General features: G+C 37.9%; 1 protein-coding gene across 1 annotated transcript in view; it reads left to right on the top strand.

The window, feature by feature from the left end:
• RAPGEF4 (Rap guanine nucleotide exchange factor 4) overlaps positions 1-24072 on the top strand; it is a 152341-nt gene that overhangs the window by 57153 nt on the left and 71116 nt on the right. Inside the window, exons 5-6 of the mRNA XM_082763226.1 lie at positions 16724-16796; positions 17928-17992. Coding sequence (XP_082619352.1) covers positions 16724-16796; positions 17928-17992 — 138 coding nt within the window. The remainder of the gene's footprint in view (positions 1-16723; positions 16797-17927; positions 17993-24072) is intronic.

Raw genomic sequence — 24072 nt, 5'->3', positions numbered from 1 at the left:
TTTTCCATGCAGGAGGATTTTCAGCTATTTTTTTCTGCTGCTTTGGTAAGATTTGCAGTGGTTCTCTCTACAGTGCCAGATGTTGTACATAAAACAGGAAATTATATACCATTCTCTTGCTTATTGAACAGGAGAGAAGAATCTACTTTTAAAACCTAGCTGGGAGAGGTTGCTAGAAGTGCCAAGTTTAAAGAGGCAGATCAAGTGTGGGAGATGAGAAAGCAAGACAATACTCGCCTGAATGTGGCGGTGAATGCTAAATCTCAGCTGAAGCACAGTTGATGTACTGACATAAAAGGGAATGTACTGAATATATAATCATTGTGGATATATGCGTGGGGTTTTGCATTGTACGATAATCAAATGAGTAGTTCTTTGTACACAGATTTACTGACACTGATGGGAATCTCAGTGGAGCTCTAATGATCTATATTTAAAGAGATACCAGCCCAATTACGTTCTGTACCATGCATCTGTATACTCCTGAAGGAATGCAGTGTCAGAACAACATTATTTTGGCTGGCACTTCTATAGTATCCTTAATCTACTTACCTTGAAGCATTTTACAAATATTAAGTGCTTCATTCAGTAGCATTCCACTGGGCTGTGTTCATCAGGATAGTGACGTACTGACAGAGTTTGAATCAAAGAGCCCCTCATGAATAACCCTGGTGCCCAACAGGTCATGCCTGGTCTGCACGTTCTTTTACTTGTCCTTCTGCTTTTTCCTGTCAGGTACTGGGGTAGCAGCTGTTTGGCCAGCATGCTGCCTAGTAGCCAAGTGTCTCTTGCTGCCCCTCAGGCTGTTTCAGTGCCGGCCAACAACTCTGCTACCTGTCCATGCAGGAAGGGAGGGGACATCACAAAACTGGGCTCTGGATGCTGTAGCTGCAGAGGTTTGACCATCCTGCTGCAAGACATGAGAGGAGAACCATAAAGAAACAGATCAAACGTAGTACTGACTCTCATTAGTAAGCGAAGCCTAACATGTGACACTGAGAATTACAGTTCTAAGGGGAGACATCTTTTATCTTTCAGAAACTTCCAAAACATACTGATAAATTCAGAGATGATTTGGCTCAGCCTCTTTGTAGCCTTTTCTTCTAGACAGAGCCACTTCAGGAGTTTTTTTTATATCCATGTGTGCTTCTTTGTACTGTTTAGGATGATGGCGATAGATCTAAATAAAACGTAGCTCTGTGCAAGTTGGAGAAAAGACAATCTACTTCTCTTTAGTGGGACTGCTGCTCCAGCAAAGAGTGTTGGCTGAGTCTGAAGTCTTGTTGCTTTGGCCTTTCATCTTCTGGTAGTTTGAAATAGCTTTTCTGACCATCGTCATCTCTTCCAGCTTCTAGTATGCACAGTGGACACCTCAGCTGAATCACCTCTCTGTTGCTCTAATTAACCAGGTATTTGAGCATTATTGGAGTTCTACATATCTTACAAAAAGTCAGAGTAAAAATCAGAGTAACAGTGGTATATCAGGGCCGTTAGTTTCTTTCCTGAGGCAGAATAGATCAGTAGGTCTGTTCTGGCAGTGTTGATCTTGCTTGGCATTTTAGTTAATTTTACTTAGGCTCTTATTTGCTCACTTTATTAACATTTAAAATGGCATCATTGGACACTTGTAGCAATTGTAACAGTTTTTATCCATGCTCTTGTTGATAAATGATTCCTTATTAGGTATTCATGCACTAGCATGATTTTTTTTTTTTTTTTTTTGATATGGATTTTCCCACTTATTTCTGTTCACAGGAAGGATTAGCTCTATCTGAAGCCATCATTACTGACCCTCACTGGAGAATGTAGTCATTGAATAGGTCTGCAGGCCTATTTACGATGCTCTTTCTAATCACGTGAGAGCTGTAGTATCTGTCAAGTTTGCCAAATTCAGGTGATACTGGTGATGTGAAAACTGTGGTTTTGCCCTGAGAAGTTACTGCCAGGTGTTTTCAGGAAAGTGTTGAGAGTTTTTAATACCCGTTTCATTAAGCTTTTGTTTACTGCTCTTAGAAACCTGCTGTGATTTCCTAAATTTTGGAGGTAAAAACAATTTCTGAAGCTGCTACATGATTCTTCTTTAACATAAAGACTGTGGGCACGGAACTTGTAAGTCCTATGCTCATCCATGTTCCCTATTTGTAAGGCAATGCAACGGAGCCTGTGAATAGAAGAGGGCTTAGGGCACAGGTGGGACGTCGGCTGACTGGATGTGGCCCTTCCCAGTGATTAAATTTCCTACTGCAGAAATGAACAGTAGATCTCCTTAAGGCTGCAGGCTAGTCAAACTTCCTATTTCTCAGCTAAAGATGTCTTTATATAGCAGGTTTGGTTCAAGGATTAGTCATGGTGACTTGGGAATATAGCAGAGATCTCCTGAGATCTTTTCCAGAGTACCAGTTAGCAGAAAACATGCCTTTCTACAAGATGACTGATGATCATTAGTGTCATTGGAACAGATCAATTAATATAAATCTGCTTCACTGAAGCCAGTGAAACGTTGTTAATTTATGACAGCTGAGGATCTATGCCAACATGGTTGTATATGGTGGACTTTCCTCTAACTCCTTAGGAATTGCACAAATAATAAGCTTGTATAAATAGAGAAAACAGAGGTCATCTTACTTAAAAGCTATCAAGATTTTCATTGAAATTTGAGGGCTATAAAACTGAAAGGACAGTATAATGCTAAACTTGCATTCTGTGATGCTCCCTAAATAAATAGCCAGCAGTATGTAGGGGAATACTTGTTAATTGAAAACTAGCCAGTTAAATATCAAGCATATGTGTACAGCTTCCTTGTTCTATAACACTAAAATTTCCCTCAGAATTTCTGAAGGAAGACAGACCAGATAAAAAGCAGTTAACCCATATTTTACAAAACTTATATATATATAAAATTAGGTTTATATAAAATTGGAAAAAAAAAAAGTTTGCCTTATTTCCAATGTGTTTTGGTTTTTATTATAGTATACTTCGCAGTACTTGTTTCAAATATGGTTTTAGAGTTTCACGTTAGCAGAAGAATTATGTGAAATGCTTTTAGATATGAAGGCAACTTTTTCTCTGTTAATTAAACCTTTCTTAAAGGCTGTTTCATAATTATACTTGTGGCTTGGTAGATAATGCTTCTTTTTCATATGCAAGTCATTTGATTCCTCTGGTGCCTCATAACACTCAAGAAGCATGGACTCTTTGCAGTGTGACTCATACTGTAGCTTATTTTACTACATATTCTATATAAAGACTTTCTTTGAACGGTGAGTGGATACACAATATCAAAGGGACAATAACAAGCTTTATCTGTCTTGCTTCACAATAGAGGAAAAAGTCCTACAAGAATAGATTGGAGCGTAGGTGATTGCAAATTAAGTAGCCCTTCAATTAAGAAGTGTTCTAACTTTAGTATTGCCAGGGACCTTGTCTTCCAGGAGGACTGAAAGTCTCATCCCTGTACAGCAATGCTCTTGCTTCAAGAATTAATCACTTGTCTTGTTGTCGGAAAAAGGTTGAAGTCTATCAGATTCCTCCTCAATAAAACCTGCCTCTCTTCCATCAGGAGTGTATAAGAATGCCCACGTATGTATTTTACCACTGCGACAGAGAGCAATAGCAATGCATTCCTAAGCCATTCCATCTGTTTCAGATGCTTAACACCTTCAGTACTGGTATCTTCCAAAACTGAAAAGTTGCAGCTTTAGGACATCATCACATGGTCACAAATGAAAACACAAGAGAACTGCTAATACGAGGAATTGAAGTTGAAAAATAAGTTTGGGATATAAAAATAATCAGAGCTATTGAAAATGATTGAAAAGTTTTACTGAGCAGTTTAAAAGTTTATTTCCTTTCAATTTTTGTCTCTTTTCTGCCACAGATATTAACCCCAGTTTCCATGATTTATCTACTTATGCTAGCAAATGTATGTGGTGGCTAGTTTGGAGTTACACCTGGGACCATTAGCCATCCAGCATGTATGTGTACAGACTGCTCAGCTGGCTGCTGCCCAGTGAAGTGGGTGACAATGAGTGCTGCCCTCTGAAAACTAATGTGCTTTGCTTGCTCTCCATGTAAAAACAGCGTGTTTATCTAGCACTGCTGTTTGCTTTGTGTAAATGTTATCCCTTGTAGTACATTGCTTCCAGCGGACTTGAAAAAAGAACAGCCAAGGTTCATGGGAAGCAGGTGGTGGGGCCTCCCCAGCACAGCCTGATATGTTTATTTTACTACTTTTTTGACATCCTTTAAACAAACATACAAAATATGATTCCATAAAGAAGCAGCAGGAAATACAAAGATTTCTAAGAATTGTACAATTGAAAGAAGGACTACAAATAAGTTTAACTTTCAAAATCAATGATCTACTGTATGTCCTGCCTGTATTAAACCTATCTGTTGAATGGGGTAGGCTGAGATTTCAATATGCTGCTGAAATTATTTTTAGCCATGTGCAAGGTGGGTACACAGAAGAAATGGTTATTTGCTTGAGTCTAATGGACACACAAAAGTTCAGAAAACTGGTTTGATTCCCCGTGAGCTTACCATCATGTATATCCTTTTTATAACGAAACATAAGTTTTAGAATGTACTTCTAAAAGCCAGGTCTTCCAGAATGGAAAGTTAAACACTACAAATGTGTTTCACTGAGAGCATTTTTAGTCAGTCCTATAGAAGTTGTCTTTCCCCCAAGAGGCCAGCACTTGGGCATTTCTGCTGATGGGTTCTGGATGCTTGGGCTCGGCAAATTGTTTCTGGAGGAGCCTTAGTGCAGGAATCAGCTTTTCTCATTGCCCCTCAGAAGAGAAATTTCCTTGCCAAATTGCCTCACAGAACTGCTGTGTTGGTGCATATACAGTATTTGGCATATGGTTTAATGGTCTGTTTGTTAGTCTTCAGTCTTATTTCTCTTGGTCTTACAGTTGGTTGATTACAGCCTTCCGTCATCACAATTTGCATAGTTCTTCCACGTAAGTATAATAGCAATAGCTTTGTCCTTTTTAATTTGGTTATATCTAGTTAAACTTCTCTTCAGAATATTTTTCTTTATTAGTTACCTGCTTTTTTGGTGGTACAGCTTTGGTGCAAGGGTGTGACAAACATCATTCGTTTGGATGGGAGCGTGTTTTTCGGATGGGACTGTGACAACCTGTACATCACAAATGCTGTTTTAATCTTCAACATGATAGATCATAGAGAGAATGAAGGCTGATAATAATGAATAATAATCAGTGCAATGATGTTTTCGTGGTTATATATTGCCCTGTGAAAGAAATTCCCATTCAAAAAAGGAATAGAAACCAAGGCATCTTAATATGAAACTCCTGCCCACACTGAACTATCAGCCTACTCAAACTAGGCTACTTGCTTGATGTTCAGTCTGAAAAATACACAATCTGAGTAATTTTCAAATGGTAACCAAGTGGATTTGAATTATTTTTACCTGGCTGAATAAATCTGGAAGAAAGTTGCATAATTTCTTTAAACAAGTCACTCCTCAGAGTTTCAGAAAAATTTTGATTATGAGGTGGTTTGGACACTGCTTGGCTTATGCTATTTAAAATCCTTTAAAGCTTACGCTTTATATCCTATTTTCTTCTGGTTTTGCTTGTTACTGATATCACAATGCCATGAGATAAAGAATAACAAACATAAATAGTGCTTCACTATGAAAAACAGAAACTAAGCTTGTGACTAGAAAGTTGGTGGAGACTTGATGTTGTAGTTTGTGCTGTTCATCTGGATCTGCAGAATCTTTAAGCCTAAACTGTCACAAAGGCAACCAGCTTCAATGAGCCTAGCTTCTGTCAGCTGGGAAATTACTCAGCTGTTTCAATGACATCAACTGATAGAACTGCTTGCTTTGGTGGCAAGAAGAGAGTTCATTTATTAGGCATACCCATGGGCTACCTCACTTTTTTTTTCCTTCCCCTCTTACAGTTGGCCATATTCCCTTAAATCTGTGCACTCCCTGTGATAACTCATCTGTTCAGTGAACTGTGGAGGATTCCCCTAGAGAGTCCTTTCAATTTTTTATGGTTATCTTAGTTTTTTTTTGTGTTGTTTCTGAAACCACTGTCTAATTATTTTGAGACAAACTGTATATAAATTACTAGGACTTTCTGACTTTCCTCCTTTCCAATTAAAAGAGTTCTGTTTAGGCTATATATTGCACTCACCTCCTACCCATAACTCCTTCCTACCTAAAACATTTTTCCTTCCATCTGTCTTACTAACTTTTCTTTATTTTTAAATATTAAGCTTCCAGTGGGACTTCTTTTCTTGTTTCCCATCCCTACATGCTTCTGATTATCACTGTCCCCTCTCATCCCAAGGTTTGAAAATATTTCTAGGGACAAGGTAAAAAGAGTAATGTCACTTCTTGCCTAGAGGATTGCTTGAGAACCACCCCACAGCAAGACTCAGTTGCAGAACAGCATTAGGTGTGAGGGCTTTTTAGACTTGGTGAGGGACTGACAGCTAAATAAGATGTCCATGGTGCGAGGAAGTTGCTTTCTCTGGCTCCAGTCAGAGGAAAAAACCTTGAAAGCTGCCCTATGCAAATAATGCCATTGCATTACAGAATGTTGATGCAGTTTACCTGATCCCTCTGTTATGGCACAGCTGAACCACTGCTACTGTGTGTTTGCATATCAGTTTGATAAAAATCAGTCATTCCAATCCAAATATGTTTTGGTATCATTGGGTAAGATGATGTCTTACAAGTCCGTCGGAAGAGACTGTGTTTCACAGGACTTCATGGGGAGCCTGAAATATGAGGGCAATGAGATGTTATACTGTGTATGGGGAATTACAAAATAGCTCAATTATTATGAACTCCAGTGGGGAATTGCCATAGGCAGCATCTATTATACTATGCTGTGTAAGAAAGGGACTCCTTTGGATTTGGGAAGTTGAGTCCATAAGAGGTTTGTGCTGGCAGTACAGTTCCAGCGGTGCCGTTGCACTGCCTGCTGACTGCCTGAGCTGGGAGGCCCAGGTGTGTTGGGGTCCTGTCAATTGATACCAATCTGATTGTGAGTGACTTTCTGTGCTGCAATATGCTTATTTCCATGCACCAGGAGGAGTAGACTACGTTCAGTCATACTCCTGAAATTATAATTACTTAGTTTATCTTTAGGTTTCCCCCTAATTATTTGGTATTATACTTGTTTTGATTTCACAGCAGTGTTGCTGAGAGAACTGCACAGGCAGCTTTTAAAGCAGCTCACACTGTAATCAAAATAATATTTTTAAAAGCAATGAAGTAAGACTAATGTTATAAAGGAAATTCCCTTGTATATTTACTTATTTGCTTGCATTTACCAAATATCATCATTATAGTTAGGCACAATTGTAGTAGAAACAATCACTTTGGAAGCTGATATTTGCTTGCTTCTGCGAGAAGCAAAGGCACAGCATTCGACTGACCCCACTGAACTCATTAAGAGGTTTATATTGATTTGAGAGGAATTAATATTTAACCCAGAGCTTCCTTCCATATGAAAATAAACTCTAGACCAACATACTTCTGTGCTTGTAGGTTGTAAGTATGAAAATCTGAGTTCCAAATCAGCTCACCATTTTGCATTTTCTTTTCATTTCACATCTCCTTGTGAAGGGAGGGAAGAAAATAAACTATTTACGTGCAATGGATAAAGCCACTGCTTCATACAGTGTCAACGTGAGGCCAGTTTAAGTGTCATTTAAGTTGTACTTAAAACCTATTTTTAGGGCTTAAGCACTGCACAGACCTTGTGCTGACCTTAAGAATTTCAGTAGAGGAGCATGGCTTCAGCCTGTTGTTGGAGCACAGCCTGCCCTGGAAGGTCAGCAGCTTCTCTCTGTCTCAGTGGCACATACCTAGTTCCACATATATTTCTTAAGGTAAAGCCCTCCTCATAGCAGTCATGCAAAGATGTATTGGATGTGTGGATCAGGACGTCAGTATTTGGAACGTGACAGTCTCAGGCTGGAGCAATAACTTGATACAGAGACTTTTGCTGAGTTCTGACATGTCTAGTACAAAAACTTGCTTTTTGCTGCTACACAGGTTAGGATATGTGATCAGGAACAAGACATGTATGTTGCTGCAATTCCAGAATTTACTGTTTTGTCAAAGTACTTTAAAACATAAACCTCTTCCTGGTGTGACCTTTTGCCTCAGATGAAGCTCTGATCCAGAAAAATAGAAAAGATAAGGGAGAAGCACCATATGGAGGACATAATGTAGAAGGCAGCTCACAGCTGCCCAGGCAAGGAATTGGGTAATGCCAGCATCATCTTGTATTTGTAAGTCTCTTATTACCTGCCTCTGGTCTTCTTTGTATGCTGCATTTTTGCATAGTGCACCCAAACTGAGCTCATCTGAAAGAGAGTTTCTTTGGTTCTCCATTTGTTACTGTAGTGTATCTGAAAATAGAAGCTGTGACTCCCTGAGGGTAAAAGGAAGTCTTCTGTGTGCAGAACTTTCATAAATTGTTCTCAAAGCATGTTTCCCCTGCACAGAGCCCATGAGATGACACCAGACATAGCTCACTCTAAATGTTGTCAATGTAGGTTTAATGGTTGGCTGTAGTGGTAGAAAAAATGTTAAAATAGTGCATTTTTCTTAATAGTTCAGCTCTCTTGAAGTCCTATCTGTTGGCTTCGCTAATAAAGAAGCGGGTTTACAATCGTTAGCTTTGCAGAAGTGTTGAAGAGGAGTGAGATTCCATTCTGCTACTTGCATCATTCAGAAAATTCCAGCTAAAGTGTCATTTACTGCATCTCTCCTACAAGAGATTTTTCTGATCTTATATTGTGTTTGAAGCAATGCCGCTGACAGACATCATCATCATCTGATTTTAAAGTGAGCAAATTCAACAGATATCACTGTAAAAGAGTAAATACAGAATTACATAATGTTCTTTTTCAGCCATTTTTGGCTGAAAACTGAACTTCACGTCGAAGGCAGCTGAATTGTTATATATATGTATTACTATAAATATAGCATTTGTTCTATGGTTACACAAGCTCAGTAAAAGAAAACACATAAATCAGATGGGCTGTTTGTTCGTCTTTCTTTTGTCCTCTTTTAAGTACATGCAATCTTTCCCACCCTTCCAACCAAGTCGCATCTCCACCCAACTGCGTTTCCTGAGTGGATTCCTCTAGGAGACAGAATCAGAAGGCTGCATGATGTCATTTCTATATTTAAATTAGATGGAGCAGAATAGGCTGTGTAATTTGTTTAATCATTGCTCATGCTCTAATTTCCTTGGATTTGATTTTTTGCAGTGCATTCTTATCTTCGGGTTTCTATCTGGTAGCCAAGTCTGCTATTTGGCGTGATTTCAGTGAGCTGGGTGCATTTTTCTTTTCAACTAAAACTCAAGGGGATTCTGTGATCAAGCAAATTCGGCACATGGAGCTTTTCAAGCACGATAAATTGATTTAAGTGGGAATGTGACAGAAAAATATATGGCTCCAAAACAAAGAGATCAAATAAAATCTAAAGCATAGTTGATTAGAGCCATACAGAAACATTCAGAAGATGGTAAACAGATAAATAAATAGAAAAGATGCAGATTCATCTGCCATTATATAAACTGTACTAATTCTGGGATCAGGATTCAGCAATTTCAGTACAGGCATTTCCTGTATTTATTTTATCTCAATATCACTAAATGGTACTTCATTTCTGCTATTTCAGGCCTTGTCTATCTTGTTTTAATGACTTGAGTAGACTGACGTGTACAAAACAGTCTCTGTTCAGTAAATTGTGGTAGAATCTTTGAATTTTATTTTCTATTTTTCCACTATATATGAAGATTTATTTTCTCTTTTGTAGCATTTTATTTTCTAATTTGTCTTTACCCTTTCCTTTAGAAATACTTCAATTCTCTTCCCTTATCTATACTTGGATGATAATCTGGAAATCACAAATGCTAGTGCTTAGTAATATTCAGGATTCTTGATATTCTCCATCCTAATATAGGTAGGCAGTTTCTGCATGAAATTCCCCTTTGTACTGAGATAAAAGCACCCCTCAATATCCTGTTGTGCTGTATGTATGCTTAACGACTTGAAACGGATTTCAAGTGCAGAGATAGGCGGTGAGGTGCACGCAGTCTGTGACATTGCAAGTGGAGCACATGTTTTTGCCGTGCACAAGGAGGCAGACCACCTGCAGCGAACACTGGAGGTGAGGCGTTGATCCCATACAGACCCACCTGCAGCAAACACCTAGCGGAACTGCAGAGACAGGGCCGCAGGGCAGCCAGCAGCACCCAGCAAGAAGAGAGCTCAGTGAGGTCGGAGCTGCAGCCCTGAGGGCCTTGCATTCTCCAAGGGCTCCCAGCCCAAATGGACCCCACTACAGCTGGGGCTGGACCCAGTCTTACATGTGGCCCAGATTTGAAACATGTGCTGGGGTCTAGTCCTCTCTTGGTCTGGCTGAGAAACTGCCAAGGTGCTCTCACACTGTTCAGCCACAGTTTTGTACTTCTGTACAAACCTGTTTCTTTTGATATGACTTGTGTATCTCCTGGCATCGCCACAGGCAGGAGTCGCTTTCAGTCAGCAGGATTTCTGATTTTCATTTAATAGGCTGCTGTGTGGTGGTAATGTAAAGTGCTTGGTTTCTCTTTGGAGATGGGGGAAAACTATTGTGAAGAAGCTTATGGTTTTGTTTTTATTTTCCCCAAAGCAATCAGAGTGAAATTCACGAACAGATCTGTGCAACTTTGCCGTGTCATTTGCCTGCCTGGGTTGCTCTCATTACAACCTCACTGAAGAACCAGATTTTAAGATTTGTGTTTATGGGTTTGTTCTAGAGTGAATTTTGATGTAAATTATACTTTATAAGCAAAGTGGCTCATCCAGCAGCGGAGGGAAAAAGCCTGAATATGCAGGTGGGGTGGCTGTGTTACAGCTCGCGGATCAGAGGGGTCAGGTGTCAGCCTGTGCAGACGGCTGGAAGCGTGGATGTGTTCCAGTCAGAAGGCAGGAGACCCAGTGTGAATCCCCGATTACTGTTCAGGTCAGTTACTGTGGTGCTGTTGGGAATTGATGCTTTAGAGAGCTGATGCTGAGGAGCAAGGTTTGCTTCAAACCCTGTGAATTTGCCCTTATCCAAGTATGTTTGTAGTTTGTTTTCACTACTGCAATTTAGGGTTCAACAGGAGTGATACAAGTCTTGGGATTACATTATTGCAGCACCTTTGAATGATGATTTACCATCCAGTGTTAAACAGTCATGGGACAGGTCCTTTTTGAAATATCCAATTCAGGCAGCATTGGCCAGAAATGTGTGGAAATTTTCCAACTAAACTTGCTTAGAAGAAATACACTTATTAATTTGTAAACTTAGTAAGGTAGAGTCTGAAAACAGAATTATACTAGAGTTTTCTATGCATCTCAGCACATAATATTGGGCAATAATGAGTGAGTGGTTGTTTGTTTTTTTTTTTTTTTTTGCTTGTTTTCTTCCCATTTTTAACAAGATTTGGGTAAAAAAAAATACTATGCCTATTTGTTATTTATTTAGTAAAATTCAGTAGGAACATTAGGCACTTTTTATTGGAAAACACTAACAGATAGCAGGCAGATGACCTGAGAATTTTCCTATAAATTAGTTCTGTGAGGAACGATCTTCAGAGCATCAGCTCTAGGGGCAGAGATCTAGACTTTGAGATGACAAGCTGTGCTTGGTTGGGGGTGAAAAGAGGGTCCAGAGATCTTCTTGGTCTCTTTTCAGCTCTCTTCATATTGTTCTGGAGGAAAGAGAAGAAATGATGCACCATGCTGAGCTCACAAGGGAGATTATTCATTGCCAAAATGGTATGACTGGCACAACCAACTCAGAGGAAGAACAAAATTGTACTGAGAGCATCAGTGATCAATTATTTATTATCAAAAGAAAATAGAGAACTGCTGTCAAGCTACAACTTACATCACCCTAGAGAAACCATTAACGGACTATAGGCAAATAGCACAGAGGATTACAGAACTCAAGTAACTGTCAAAATAACATCTAATAAAGTAGTTACACAAGGTTTTGAAGAATGTGTGTGGAAAGGTCACCTTGATGTTTGGCCTAGGATTTCTAGAACTGAAATTAATTATTTTGTTTTACTGTCAAGTCTGCAGGTAATGCAGGTTCTGCCTAGTCATCTCTGCTGCCAGTGGTAGACAGAGTAGGAGGCAGTAGAAATGCATCTGGTAATTTAGGGTTCAACTGAAGTGATGTGAGTCATGAGGTTATATTATTGCAGCAGCTTCAAACAATGATTTACTACCCAATGTCAAACAGCCACGGGACAGGTCAATACATACATGTAGTGCTACTACATATCGAGGCTGTGAGTGGGGGAGATTAAGAGGAGGAAAGAGGAAAATCACCTGTGTGTTGTGGTCTAAAACTAAACCTTCTTTAGTTTTAGAAGACTGTCAATTCCAGCCATGTGTAGGTTTGCTATGACATGGGGAAGCATTAGAAGCCAGACTTCACTCCCCAGTGCTGAGTACCATCACTGTTTGAAGTCCTTATTGAATGGCCCATCAGTTACTCTGCTGACTTGAGAGCTGCTGGACTTGGGGGTGTGTCTGGTGTGGAACTTGCATTTAAAACTTTATGCCCAGGTGGGCTTTCCTTCACCGTTTGTGTATTGTTCCTGTCAGTGTGGTGGTTTTGCTATGCAATGCACATGGAAGAGAACAGAGGCTACTCTATTTTCTTCATATCTGCCTGGCTTGTTTTGGAGTGCTTGTATTGTATAGATCTTCGGGTTTTGATCTTTCTTTCTCTTTAAACAGGGATTAGATATTTTCAATAGTTGCAGCAGAAGAGAAGGGATTAACTACTAAGACATATTTTATACACCTTATGTGCAATAGAAGAATGCATAAGGGATTCAGAGATAGCTTGCACTAGAATTACAGTAATGGCCTTTCTAAACATTATGATATAAAAAATTTACCAGAGTGCATTCATGGTGTAGAAGAAAATCCATTGTAGTCATGAAAACAGCTGAGACTCGTCACCAGCTAACCAATGAGTGGTCTTAAAAACTGTTGATGAAAAAGTTCATCCTCTGTGCCTCCCCAGTGAGGAAAGTGCTATTTGCTTGCTTCCTTCCCTCCCATCCCCTACTGTTCCTCGTCAGCACTCTTCTGTGCTTTAGGCTATATAGCAGTGACTGAAAAGGTCATGTTAATTTTTACCACTGCGTGGCTATGAGATGGTCAGTAACTGAAACTAAAAATAGAGTCTTTATTATTTGTGCTGTCAGATTAGATGCAGGAAGCGTCTGATCTTTAAGCTATTGCATGATAGAGTTTGTAAATTAGTAGAAATCTGAAGACAGAGTGAATAGGTCACTGAGTGTAGTTTTAAAACCTGCTGTCATGTTGGATTTACAGAACTAGAAGATTTTTGGTAATAAACAAGCTTATATGATAGCTGTTGTTGTCTTTCATAAGGAAGGCCTTTCCAGAGTTCATACCAACAGCAGAACACATTTTAAGAAGCATTTTGTAAATATGTAGTTTGTTGATATTCAGGGTCATTTTAAATGCCACCTACCTTTACATTTTTACTTACTGTATTTTCATTTACAGACATTATAGTAATAAGATAGGTCTCACACTCAACATTGTTTTTTTTTCTCATTATCTCAGCTTTGAGAGAGCTCGTGCTTGGAGCTTCGTTACTCCATTCAATACTGTGAATCTCTTTGCAGTTATTTTCATCCTCTTTGCATACTCAGGTTTCCCAATGGACAACATTTCCCAGACTTCTTGAAAAATGAGTGTCCTTTGACATTTAATTTGGCTTATGAGCTGGCACAATTTTAGTTGTAAATTGTACCTCCAATGTCAGCCTGCACCCCTTCAAGGTGTCTTCATGGAAGACCATGCGTAGGCAGTCATATTAGCCTTCATTTAAGATAACCAGGTAGTTTAATTCATGCTGAGGTCCCCTGGAGGAGTCTGAAAAACTGAACTTTCTGAACACACGTCCAGGATTGGTGGCTCTTCTGGTAATGCTGGCTGACCTCCTTCACAGGCAGTGCTGCTCACTGGGCTTGCTCTGCCAGTGTACTTAGTAGACTTACTCCAAGGCAGGGTAGGACCTTCATGTGGAAGATTACAAAGTTGAGGTCCTTGGCAGCCTATGCTTATGCTCTTTGTGGCCTTTGGCATCCTGAGAATGAGGTGGGGCTGAATGTGGTTAGGGGCCTAAGAACAAGAAATCCACAAGTGTTCCTAAAGCTTACAGTACGTGAGTGCAAATAATACAGCAGAGTACAAGAGTACATCTATCTTCCCTGCCTATTTGATGAAAATCAGACCCACATCTAAAGATAGATGTTGTTGTTGTTTTTTAAAAAGGACAAATTCCTAAAATGTGAATAGGGTTCCAGAAACCATAAAGTATTGGCTTACAATACCTTTGGGTACCGCTGCTTGATGGTGCACAGTTGTGCACAGCTTTTTGCAACTGATCCCTTACATTACACAGGGCAGTTACATAAGGGACCTACAGAGTTGTCTTTTTAGCACAAACGTGGAATCGTGCACATTGGGTGCTCAGTGTGAAGAGTATACATCGGCTTTAAAGTATTAAATGCAATTCTGGCTTATCATGCCTGTAAGACTTCTGCAGGTATTTTTTGTTAAGCTGGGCCCCCAAATCTTTTGGAAATTGTATGGTGTGTTCTATGCTTCATTTTGTGAGAAGAATAAGCAGGAAAAATACTAGAGAATTAATGAGAAAGGAAACTGCCATGCAGTGTGTGACGATTATGAAAGTTGTATAGGCAATGCATACGTTTGAAAAGTTAAAAGAAAATTACTATTGTTCTACAATTCAAGTTCCTTATCAAGTTGGATTAAATGTAGACTAATAATGTATTTCTGGGAAAATGCTGTTATGGGTAAAACAGAACAAATAACTGAATATCATCTGAACGATGAGAAAGAACAGGAAAAAAATACCCTATGTAATTTAATTTTATCTTATTCCAAATGAAACATTTCAATTTTCTATTTCTAAACCAAATTTCAAAACCGAGCTCAGTAGAAAATAGGACAAAACATTTATCTACTCTTTGAATAAAATGTTATTTCAGCCCCTTATGATATGTTTTCCTTTCTTTCATTTTGACAACTGAAATGAGTTTTTTCCCTTGTTTTATGTATATGGTTTATTTATTGAACTGAGAAAATAATTACTTCTTGTGTTCTTCCTCTTGCTGAGTTCCAGGCGTAGAACTGGAGGCAGAGTTTGGGAAAGAAAATAAGAGTTTTATCCTCAAATTAAGTAGTATGTATTTTGTGTGACTGACCTGGAATAAAACATAATTTTGCTCCTATGAGTTTTCAGCTGGATTATGGGCGAGATTTAAATAATATGTTACTAAGCTTTAGGATGTAATAGCTTGTCTAAAAATAGGATTGGATTATTTAGATTAATGTAATCTTTGCAGGTTTTGTTATTATTTAGAATGCAAGACATTCATTCTTCCTTGCTAGAACTGATGAGATTTTCATATCCATCTCCAGAAAAGAAAAAAATGTTAAAAGTATAATGCAAACATCTGTTAAAATCCAGCAGATAACATTTAAAAAGTGAAAACATCCCTACAGCTCCATAAAGCAAAGGATAAATCTTTTACATTAAAATTGGACTAAAGGGAAGTTTTCCAACTCAATTAATGTGTCCTTAGCTGAAACCTACATGAATTTCAGCTAGTTGTTTGTTCATGTTCAGCTCACTGCACAACCTATGGATGGCATTACAATTTTGTTTATGCTGACCATCAGCATCCCTGTTGCACAAGCTTGCTCTGTGAGTTTCGAAAGGGGCATTATAACTGTTTACCCTTAACTATGGCAGTAATCTAGCATGACTGAAAACAGAAATGTCTCATTTATTGAATGATTTGTATGAGATAAAAGGACTTTTTTTTTCCTTCATATTATATTTTAGCTTCTGTGATTTTTTTTTTAAACCCTAGACAGAGCTTTGAACCTTATTGATCATGTCACCAGCATTCACTGAAGAAAAATACCAGTTACCAACATCAGTTACAGTTATGTAGTTTACTGTGGTACAAAGGGCATTATTTTTACAGTTACAAAATCTCATTTGATACTATGGTATTAGTGTGTATGTATATGTAGAGTTGGTGCTGGGTTTGTGTGTTTCATAACCTTGTGGTTTTGAAAAACAAACTTTTGCTTGCTTAGTGTGTTGGAATTAAATGTTTAGTCCTAGCACTAAATCCTGTATGTTTTAAATCCGGTACCGAAATTGTAGCGGTATGTGAGTCTTATGAATTCTTAGTTCACAGCATCATCTCCATTCATACAATAAATCAGCTTTCTAGCTTGAGTTTAGCTGAGTAGTGTAATTTCAGAAAAGCTTTAAAACAGCCTTTGTGGGAAATCACACAACTAAGTACAATATTGATGTACTAGAACTCTCAAAGTCATGCTTTGGGGAAGATCAAGGAGGGAACTCTTTTAGCACAAATTTTGATAAAATAAAGACAGAGTGCTTAAATCAAGAAAGCTGGTCTTGTAGCATTAAGAGTAAAGACATCTGACTGGCTCAGTCGTAGATTGTTTATATGCGTGTGAAGCACAAGGCAGCAGACACAAATGTACGTACCACATTATCCATCTGTACTGACTTAGTTATCTGTACCTGACGGAATTTGCCATTGCTGTCTTCCAGAAATATCGACAGTATATGTCTGGACTTCTCACTCCTCCTTATGGTGTTATGGAAACTGGCTCCAACAATGACAGTAAGTATGAGGAGGTAGAAATCAAATGCTAGAAAAATTATAAAAGAGAAGAAAAATGACGAATGAAAGTCTTCTGTTTTGGGGTGTGGAAATTAATATATGAAATTCAATTCAGCATTACCACTGTATTAATATTCCATAGAGGAGGAAATAGTTTGGAACTTGCTTGATTGCATTCCTAACTGCATACAACTGCACACAGAGTTGTGCACAAATTTGCGCTGTGGGACAGACCTCTTGACTAAAACATACTGTATTATGTTGCATAATATTTAACTAGTTGTAGTTGGTATATGAATTCTATAGAATGCAGCTGTGAGTCCTGCTAGTAAAATGAATTTAACAAAGAGTGATTTCTTTTATTATTTTATTTTATTTTTAAGTTAGGTTGGGCTACTTTGCTTGCTTGGGAACTTCGGTTCATGTTGGGACACATAACCTGAACTAAACATGCTGCTATCTGACCTTAGTTGCATAGGTAAATAAGTTTGGGTATGGCTTTGCATCATGAGAGCCTGTCAAACTGTGGGATAATGGTGTAGACATGAATCCAAGGGCAGCCTTTGGAATGCATCACTTCTGTAAGTCAAGGTATTTTTATTTAGTTGCCAGAGAATTATTTAGACAACGGCCAGGGTGATATCTGATGGCCTACAGTCATGTCTGTAAATTTTGGGTAATATGTTATGTGATCAATATAGTCTATTTGTGAAACAATAATGTAGCATAGCATAACTGTGCTAGGAAGTGCAAACACGACACATTTGAATTTGAGGTATTAAAACACAGGTAGTGGTTAAAAAAAAAACAAACAAAAAAAACAACTAATTCCTGTATCCATGTTTAAATTACTTACTTGTGAGACGGTACTACTTCTAACAAACTGTATTTATAGCATTTACAGAAGTTAACTTTCTTTTTCATGTTCCTAAGAGAAGAAAAACTGCCTTAATAAATGTTTTGCACTTAACGTACACATTCATCTATGTTTTTTTTCAAAGTATAAAAAAATCAAATTGCTTATTCCATTAATAAATGTTTAAATCAAATTGCTTCTTCCATTAATAAGTGTTTCTTTTGTTACTTAAAGTATGTATAGTATTTATTTTCTGTATTCTATCCTTACTTTAGGAATGCCAGATAAGGACAGTATGTCAGGCAGCTCTCTTTGCCAAGTCTCTAAAAACTGTAATAAGGTAAATTGCACCTATTTTTGCCTTTTGGTTTTGGTGGGGGAATTTTTGGTAATAATAAAAAAAAAAAAAAAAAAAAAAAGCAGTAGTATAGCGTGAAGTTGTGACGCATATGATTGATACAAGTGTAGTATACAAGTTGTAATGATTCTTTAGATATTTTATTATAAAACTAGAGAAAGCAAAGTGCTGCTGTTGAAGTTTGTGTCACAATTTGATTGTCATCATTCTGTAAGGAACATGGTGAGGGTGAGAAAGAAAGGCATCCCTGTGACAAGACCCAGTGCATAGCCAATGGATCATAAAATTCATAGTTAAGTCCTGTTTGAAGGCTAAACTGAGTCTTAGCTGATGCATAAACATTGTTCTGGCCTTTTGTACGGGGTGAGTTTTCTACTGTGTTCAGAGAGCAGCTTTACATCGCAGGTGCCCTTTGTAAAAAGTTCTGTGCCTTTGGTCTCACCACATCAGGACCAGCATGAAAGAACTCATTAATATTGCTATGGTGGCATTGAAGTGATTATAATAGTTGGAAGAAATAGTATCAGATGTTGCTGCGAAGGTTCAGAATTTTTAGACTTTTTTATGGTGGGAGTAGAAAAGTTACAGTAATACACAGTTGCTTGGATGCCTCCTTTCTGTATATAAGAGTTTAATTAGATGCATTTGTGTGATGTCTTTAAAAGGTTAAAGGATTTTTTTTTGTTCCATAAAAAACATCTCTTGACAGCAGATAAAGACAATGAATATTTTAGTGTGTTTCCTTAATGCGAAAATAACTACTTCCACCTCTCCCTGTCTGTCTGTCCTGCTTCCTCAAGGGTACTGACCTTTCTTAATTGTCACATTTAGCCTTTATTAAATGTATAAATGTAACAGTATGCAGTTCCTTTTTCTAGAATCTTATTCACTAATGCTGTACCACTTCCTGACAGCCTTACCCTATATGAAAATAAACATTTTTCCATGCACTAGGTAATAATTCTTAGATACTTTTGTATCTTTTCTCCCTAAGCATTTTACAAACTTTTATAAGTGTTCTCTAAGATATTGGCATTTCAAGGCTGTACATAAGAGTTGAGACAGATCGGGGTCTTGCTTGACCCCCTCAAAGAAAGTACCAGGTGTAGAATCCAAACTGAAAGACATTTTATTTTCTGAAGTGGGTAGAGGTAACAAGCTAAAAACATTCTAGGCTGTCCTAGAAGGTGATATTTCTCCATAAATGGGTAGTGATGCTCAGCTAAGGAGCATGTGTGCTTTCAGGTCCAAAGTATTTTAGAAACTGGGCAAAGTTTTGTGATTAATATTGCTGCCAGTAGCTTGGTGTTTCTAGCACAAGAGGACTTAATGCACAAAGTAATCTTCATCTGTGTAGGAGATGGAACTTGTCTGGGACAGGCTCAAACATTTCAATGACTTTTGCGAGAATAAGGTCCTTCGCAAACCATATTAACTTCCTTTCCAAGATAGACCAAAAAAACAAAACAAAACAAAAAAGCAGCCATCCTTCACCCTCCCACACTCTGTAGACATTTCAGTGGAGAAAAGCTGAGAGAGTAAATATGTGACAGATGCTTGTCACCTTGCTTCATCCCGGAGGATCTCAGATTGTCCCATGACAAATGTGGCAGAATCTACACAGCATAGAAATGGTTCATGAATCCTAGTTCTGATTTTGCCATATGGCCATAGTTTTCTCCAATTACGTCAAAAGAAAGGTAAGTGCAACAGCCATATTTGTGTAGTTTGTTTACTGTGTGCAAGCTTCATTTCTGCAGGTTAAAACTGTACAACTGTTACATTGCTTACACAATATGTAGATCTTCATGTCTAGCTCTTTTGAATGATCTGGGAGATACTGGGATTGCAGGGACAAATTCCCAGAAGTGTTGCCAGCTATTTGAAATACAAAGTACCAGGACACCAGAAAAAGAGCCATGAATTTGTGTATTTTATGTGCTTTGTATGTTCTATGGTTTTATATGGCTGCAGAAATGGCTACTGCATTGGGACAAGCATTCATCAAGGGAGAGGATTGTGTTTGCAGGTCATCTTTCAATTATTTTATATCTTTATATGGACAAAATGAGGCCTGTAGGACTGCAACCGCACCCCCCAGAGGGGCCTGCAGGCTATTCTGTAATGACAAACACTGAATGAGGACCTTTCTGAAATTCAGAGAAAGTTCCTCTAAATCTTTCATGTGGTAGAATACATGACACTCTTAGAAGGAGATAACATAATTTCTTCAGAAGTTCTAGTCATAGTGATACATTTATATATTTTTTGTTGTTTGTTTTAGTTTCCCAGGAAAGTTTGTATCTATAAATAATTTGCTTCAAATGAAATCAAATATATTCCACTCTTGAAATACAAGATGCTTGTTTTTCTCTTTTAGCTTGTGCTGAGCCTTTTACAAGGACTGTAATAGATGATTTTCCATATTTGCTAATTATTTTCATAGCTTAATTTTTTTCTCTTGTCACATCTATTATATTTCTGATGAGTAACACAAGATTTTTCTTCTAATGTATGCCTTGAAATTTTCTCACCATATGGGGATGTTTGGTTTTCCTAGTTTGTTAAAATCTATTAAAAAAATCTGTTTGGAGAAGGCAGCAAAGAGATTTTCTTTTACCAAACAAGAATTCATTTGCATTTAGGGTTACATTATTGCACATCATTTAATGCAATATAGCAGTTAAATTGAGCATAAAATACTGAGACAGAGTATGTTGCAGTCCTCAGTTATATTTTGAGAAATGGAAACAAAATCAAATTTAAGCCATTTTACATAAGGGAAAATAACACAGCACCTGTCTTTTTAACTAGTCAGTCTAGTATCTCTGCAATGGTCTCACTAGCTCCAGTTTTTGAAAATTCTGATGGAACAGATCTGGATATAACTGGGGCTGCCAGGTGAATATAACCATAAAGCCAAAATGACAAAATCAATAATAATTTCAAATACATATTTGGAAAAGATACAGAAGAATGCTTAGAAGGCAGGGGAGGTTGGGCTCCAGCATGCAGACAGAATAGGCAGTGGTTATGTCTTCATATATTACCAGCAGAGCTGGCAGCAGGGTTGCGTGGTTGTTCCCACTACAAGATCCTGTTTTTACAATTTGGCCAGTTTCTCACTGTTTAGGCTGAGTTTTTCACGCTGAGAGTTTACTTCTGGCTGATTTTTAAATTGAAATGGATCAAACCTCTGTGACATTGAGGTTGGGGGAAAATACCTAGCACATGTTAAATAGCTTTTCCCAGTGATACACTAGCAATCCTGTCCTTTGGCTTGTAGCTTGACACTTAGGGCTTACTCTGGCAGAAGGGAGAGCCATTTGTGACTCCCTATGGCTAAAATAAGCCATATTGTTAAGCCTTGAAAAATCTGTTGAAACAGGCTCACTAGAGGTGTGTTAGAGTTAACCACTAGCTTCTGCACACAGGCTGTGTGCATTGCGTGTGCAGTATTCCCAAACTACACCTTTGGTCCTGTGCTGCTAGGGCATTACTGTGTTGATGCTTAGCAGTATGTTTTTTCTTGCAGTTGTTCATTCTAGCTGCTAGAGTAACATTTTGATTACTAAGCCACAGACTGTAAATGAAAACAACTGTTGTCTCCCCTGTGCTTTTACACCTTCTACCGGTGCCCAAGTAGGAAATGAGTAAAGAAAGAGTCTGTTCTTCTCTGGAGAACAGTACATTGCCAAACAGAGCTGTAGAGACACAGGAATCAATGTAGGTAAGAATGGAGCACTGATCCATGCAGAGCTTGAAGCTCCAGTCTACTGCAGAGCTTGGTGCTGTGAGTGTATTTTTTTCTGCTGTCAGTAAATGTCTGAAACTCCTTTGCAAACTCTTCCTATGAGATGCCAGGAACAATCTACAGAAAGAGTAAAACTCTGTGACTAATGACAATTACTCTATTTATTCGAGTAGTTGATAGTCAAACCATTCTAACCATGCTAATACATAAGTTTTATGTTGTTTTCTGTAATGGAAGCTCAATATTGCAGTTTGCTAAAAGAATCCCCAAATCCTCAAGAAACTACACACAAATCCTGCATGAAAGGAAAGCTGAAAAATAATGTGCTTGAAAACAGAATTTCAAGAATGAAGGCTGACTGAGCAGTGTTAATGAAGTCCTCTTATCCGTGTTTGTTATGGTACGGACTTCAGTTCTTTGTATTTGTTATGGTACAGACTTAGATTACCTGCTCACATACATTTTTTTCTGTAGTACACTCAAACAACAACACTGAAACTAAACAACATCTCACTTCAAAAACCATGATAGTTTTCGTTTTGTACAACTTAATCTCGATGACTGCTTCAAAAAAATAGCTACATAAATGTGCCATCTTTTGCTGAAAGTGCGCATCCTGAAAGGAGGAAAGTACTTCTTCATATCCTTTGTGCTGAAGGAAATATATTGAACACAGAAAATGTAAGCAGATTAAGTTGTGCAAATTCAAGCTGTTATCCTTGATACCAGGTGAAGAATATATTTATTTATTTATTTATTTATTTCCCCTGAAATCTCTTGTTTTATTTCCTTTATCTTCCCTGTATTGTCTTTAGGTTTCTATTGTGATAAAAAGCTGCAGGAGCTCCCTCTAGTGCACGAAGTAATATTGAGAAAACGTGTCAAGTTTGTAAAGCTTACAGGCTGGAACATCATCCCCTTTGTGTTTTTAATGTGATGACTTCAAATCCTCTAGACTGGAAGCTTATTGGAAGTGGTTTATTTGAAGATATTTTGTATAGCACAGCTTCTCAAGGAGGTGCTGAAATACTTATTTGAAAGCCACCTTTTTATCCATCTTCTTCCCTAGTTAATTTGATGTGATAAAATGTAGATCAATGTGTGGTTTGTTTTTTTTGTTTTGTTTTGTTTTTACTGAACTTCCATTAAGGCATAGGTGCCATGCTGATTTCTTTGCAATTATATAATTGGAATGATTGTGAAAACCTGATTTACTATTTTATCAACTCTAAGTGCATTTAATAAGAATATATCTGAGATCCTTTAGTTGACAGAGAAGGACATAATCTAAGTGTTAATTCTTAAAATATTGCCACTTTCAACATTGCCAGGCCAATGAATATTCACTTATTTCAATTTTCAAGCACTCAAGCTCTGGGCATTTGGAAGTATATTGTTTGTGAAGATGACATTACAATTCACTAGATGCAGCCTTGAAGAGCCCGTGCAAGACACCAGTAATAATCATGTTCATTCACCAAATTAGCTACTATAGCAGTAAACACAACAATTTCACTTCTGATTTCCCTATATTTCAATTTACTTTTCCCAGATGACCAAGGAAAAAGCTTATCTTTTAACACATTCAGTAGATTGTCAAATGTGGAATTTGATAGACCATTAGCAGAACGCTAAGGGAAATGTTTCACATGCTCTTGAAATTCGGAGACTACAAGGCTGAATAAAAAGAAAGAGCAGGAATGCAGGCAGTGTTCTAGCAAGATTGTAGGTGTAATGGCAAGGTATTTGTAAGTGGTAATGTCTCCAACATTCACATAACTGTTATAACAGAGTTGATTTTCCATGTGCATGGTTTGTATAACTGCCCAACAATGAGAATGTATTATTTCCTGGAGTATCCTGGGTTCCATTCAAGAGCCAGTTGTCCTATACAATGTTAGCATAGCGTTAAAAAAAATAAATAAATCCCTTTTATTTTGTTTTAAAGTGGTTGCATAAAAGCAGTATGTGCAAATATTTCTAAGTAATGTCTTCATGCAGTCCTAACTACTGATTACTTTTAGAGACCTCTGAAATTTTTGCACGATTTTTGCATATATGAAAGTAATATGCTTAGAGGTCTGTTCAAGTTCTTCGTTTTGCTCTGAGTGGAGGTGCTCAGGGTTCAATCATTGTCACAGCTTGTAACAATTTGGCTAGTGCAGAGGCTGTGCATATAGTCCCTGGCAATGAGTCACATGGTGACAGCATATGGCAGGAGAGATAACAAAGACGGAAGTGTGAGATGAGTAGGAGTCTGTGACAAATACATTTTTCATACGTTAGTGATGAACTTCATCATGAAAAA

This window comes from Aythya marila (assembly GCF_965140915.1).
Source record: "Aythya marila genome assembly, chromosome: 6".
Lineage (NCBI taxonomy): Eukaryota > Metazoa > Chordata > Aves > Anseriformes > Anatidae > Aythya > Aythya marila.
This window is presented reverse-complemented; position numbering and strand designations above follow the sequence as displayed.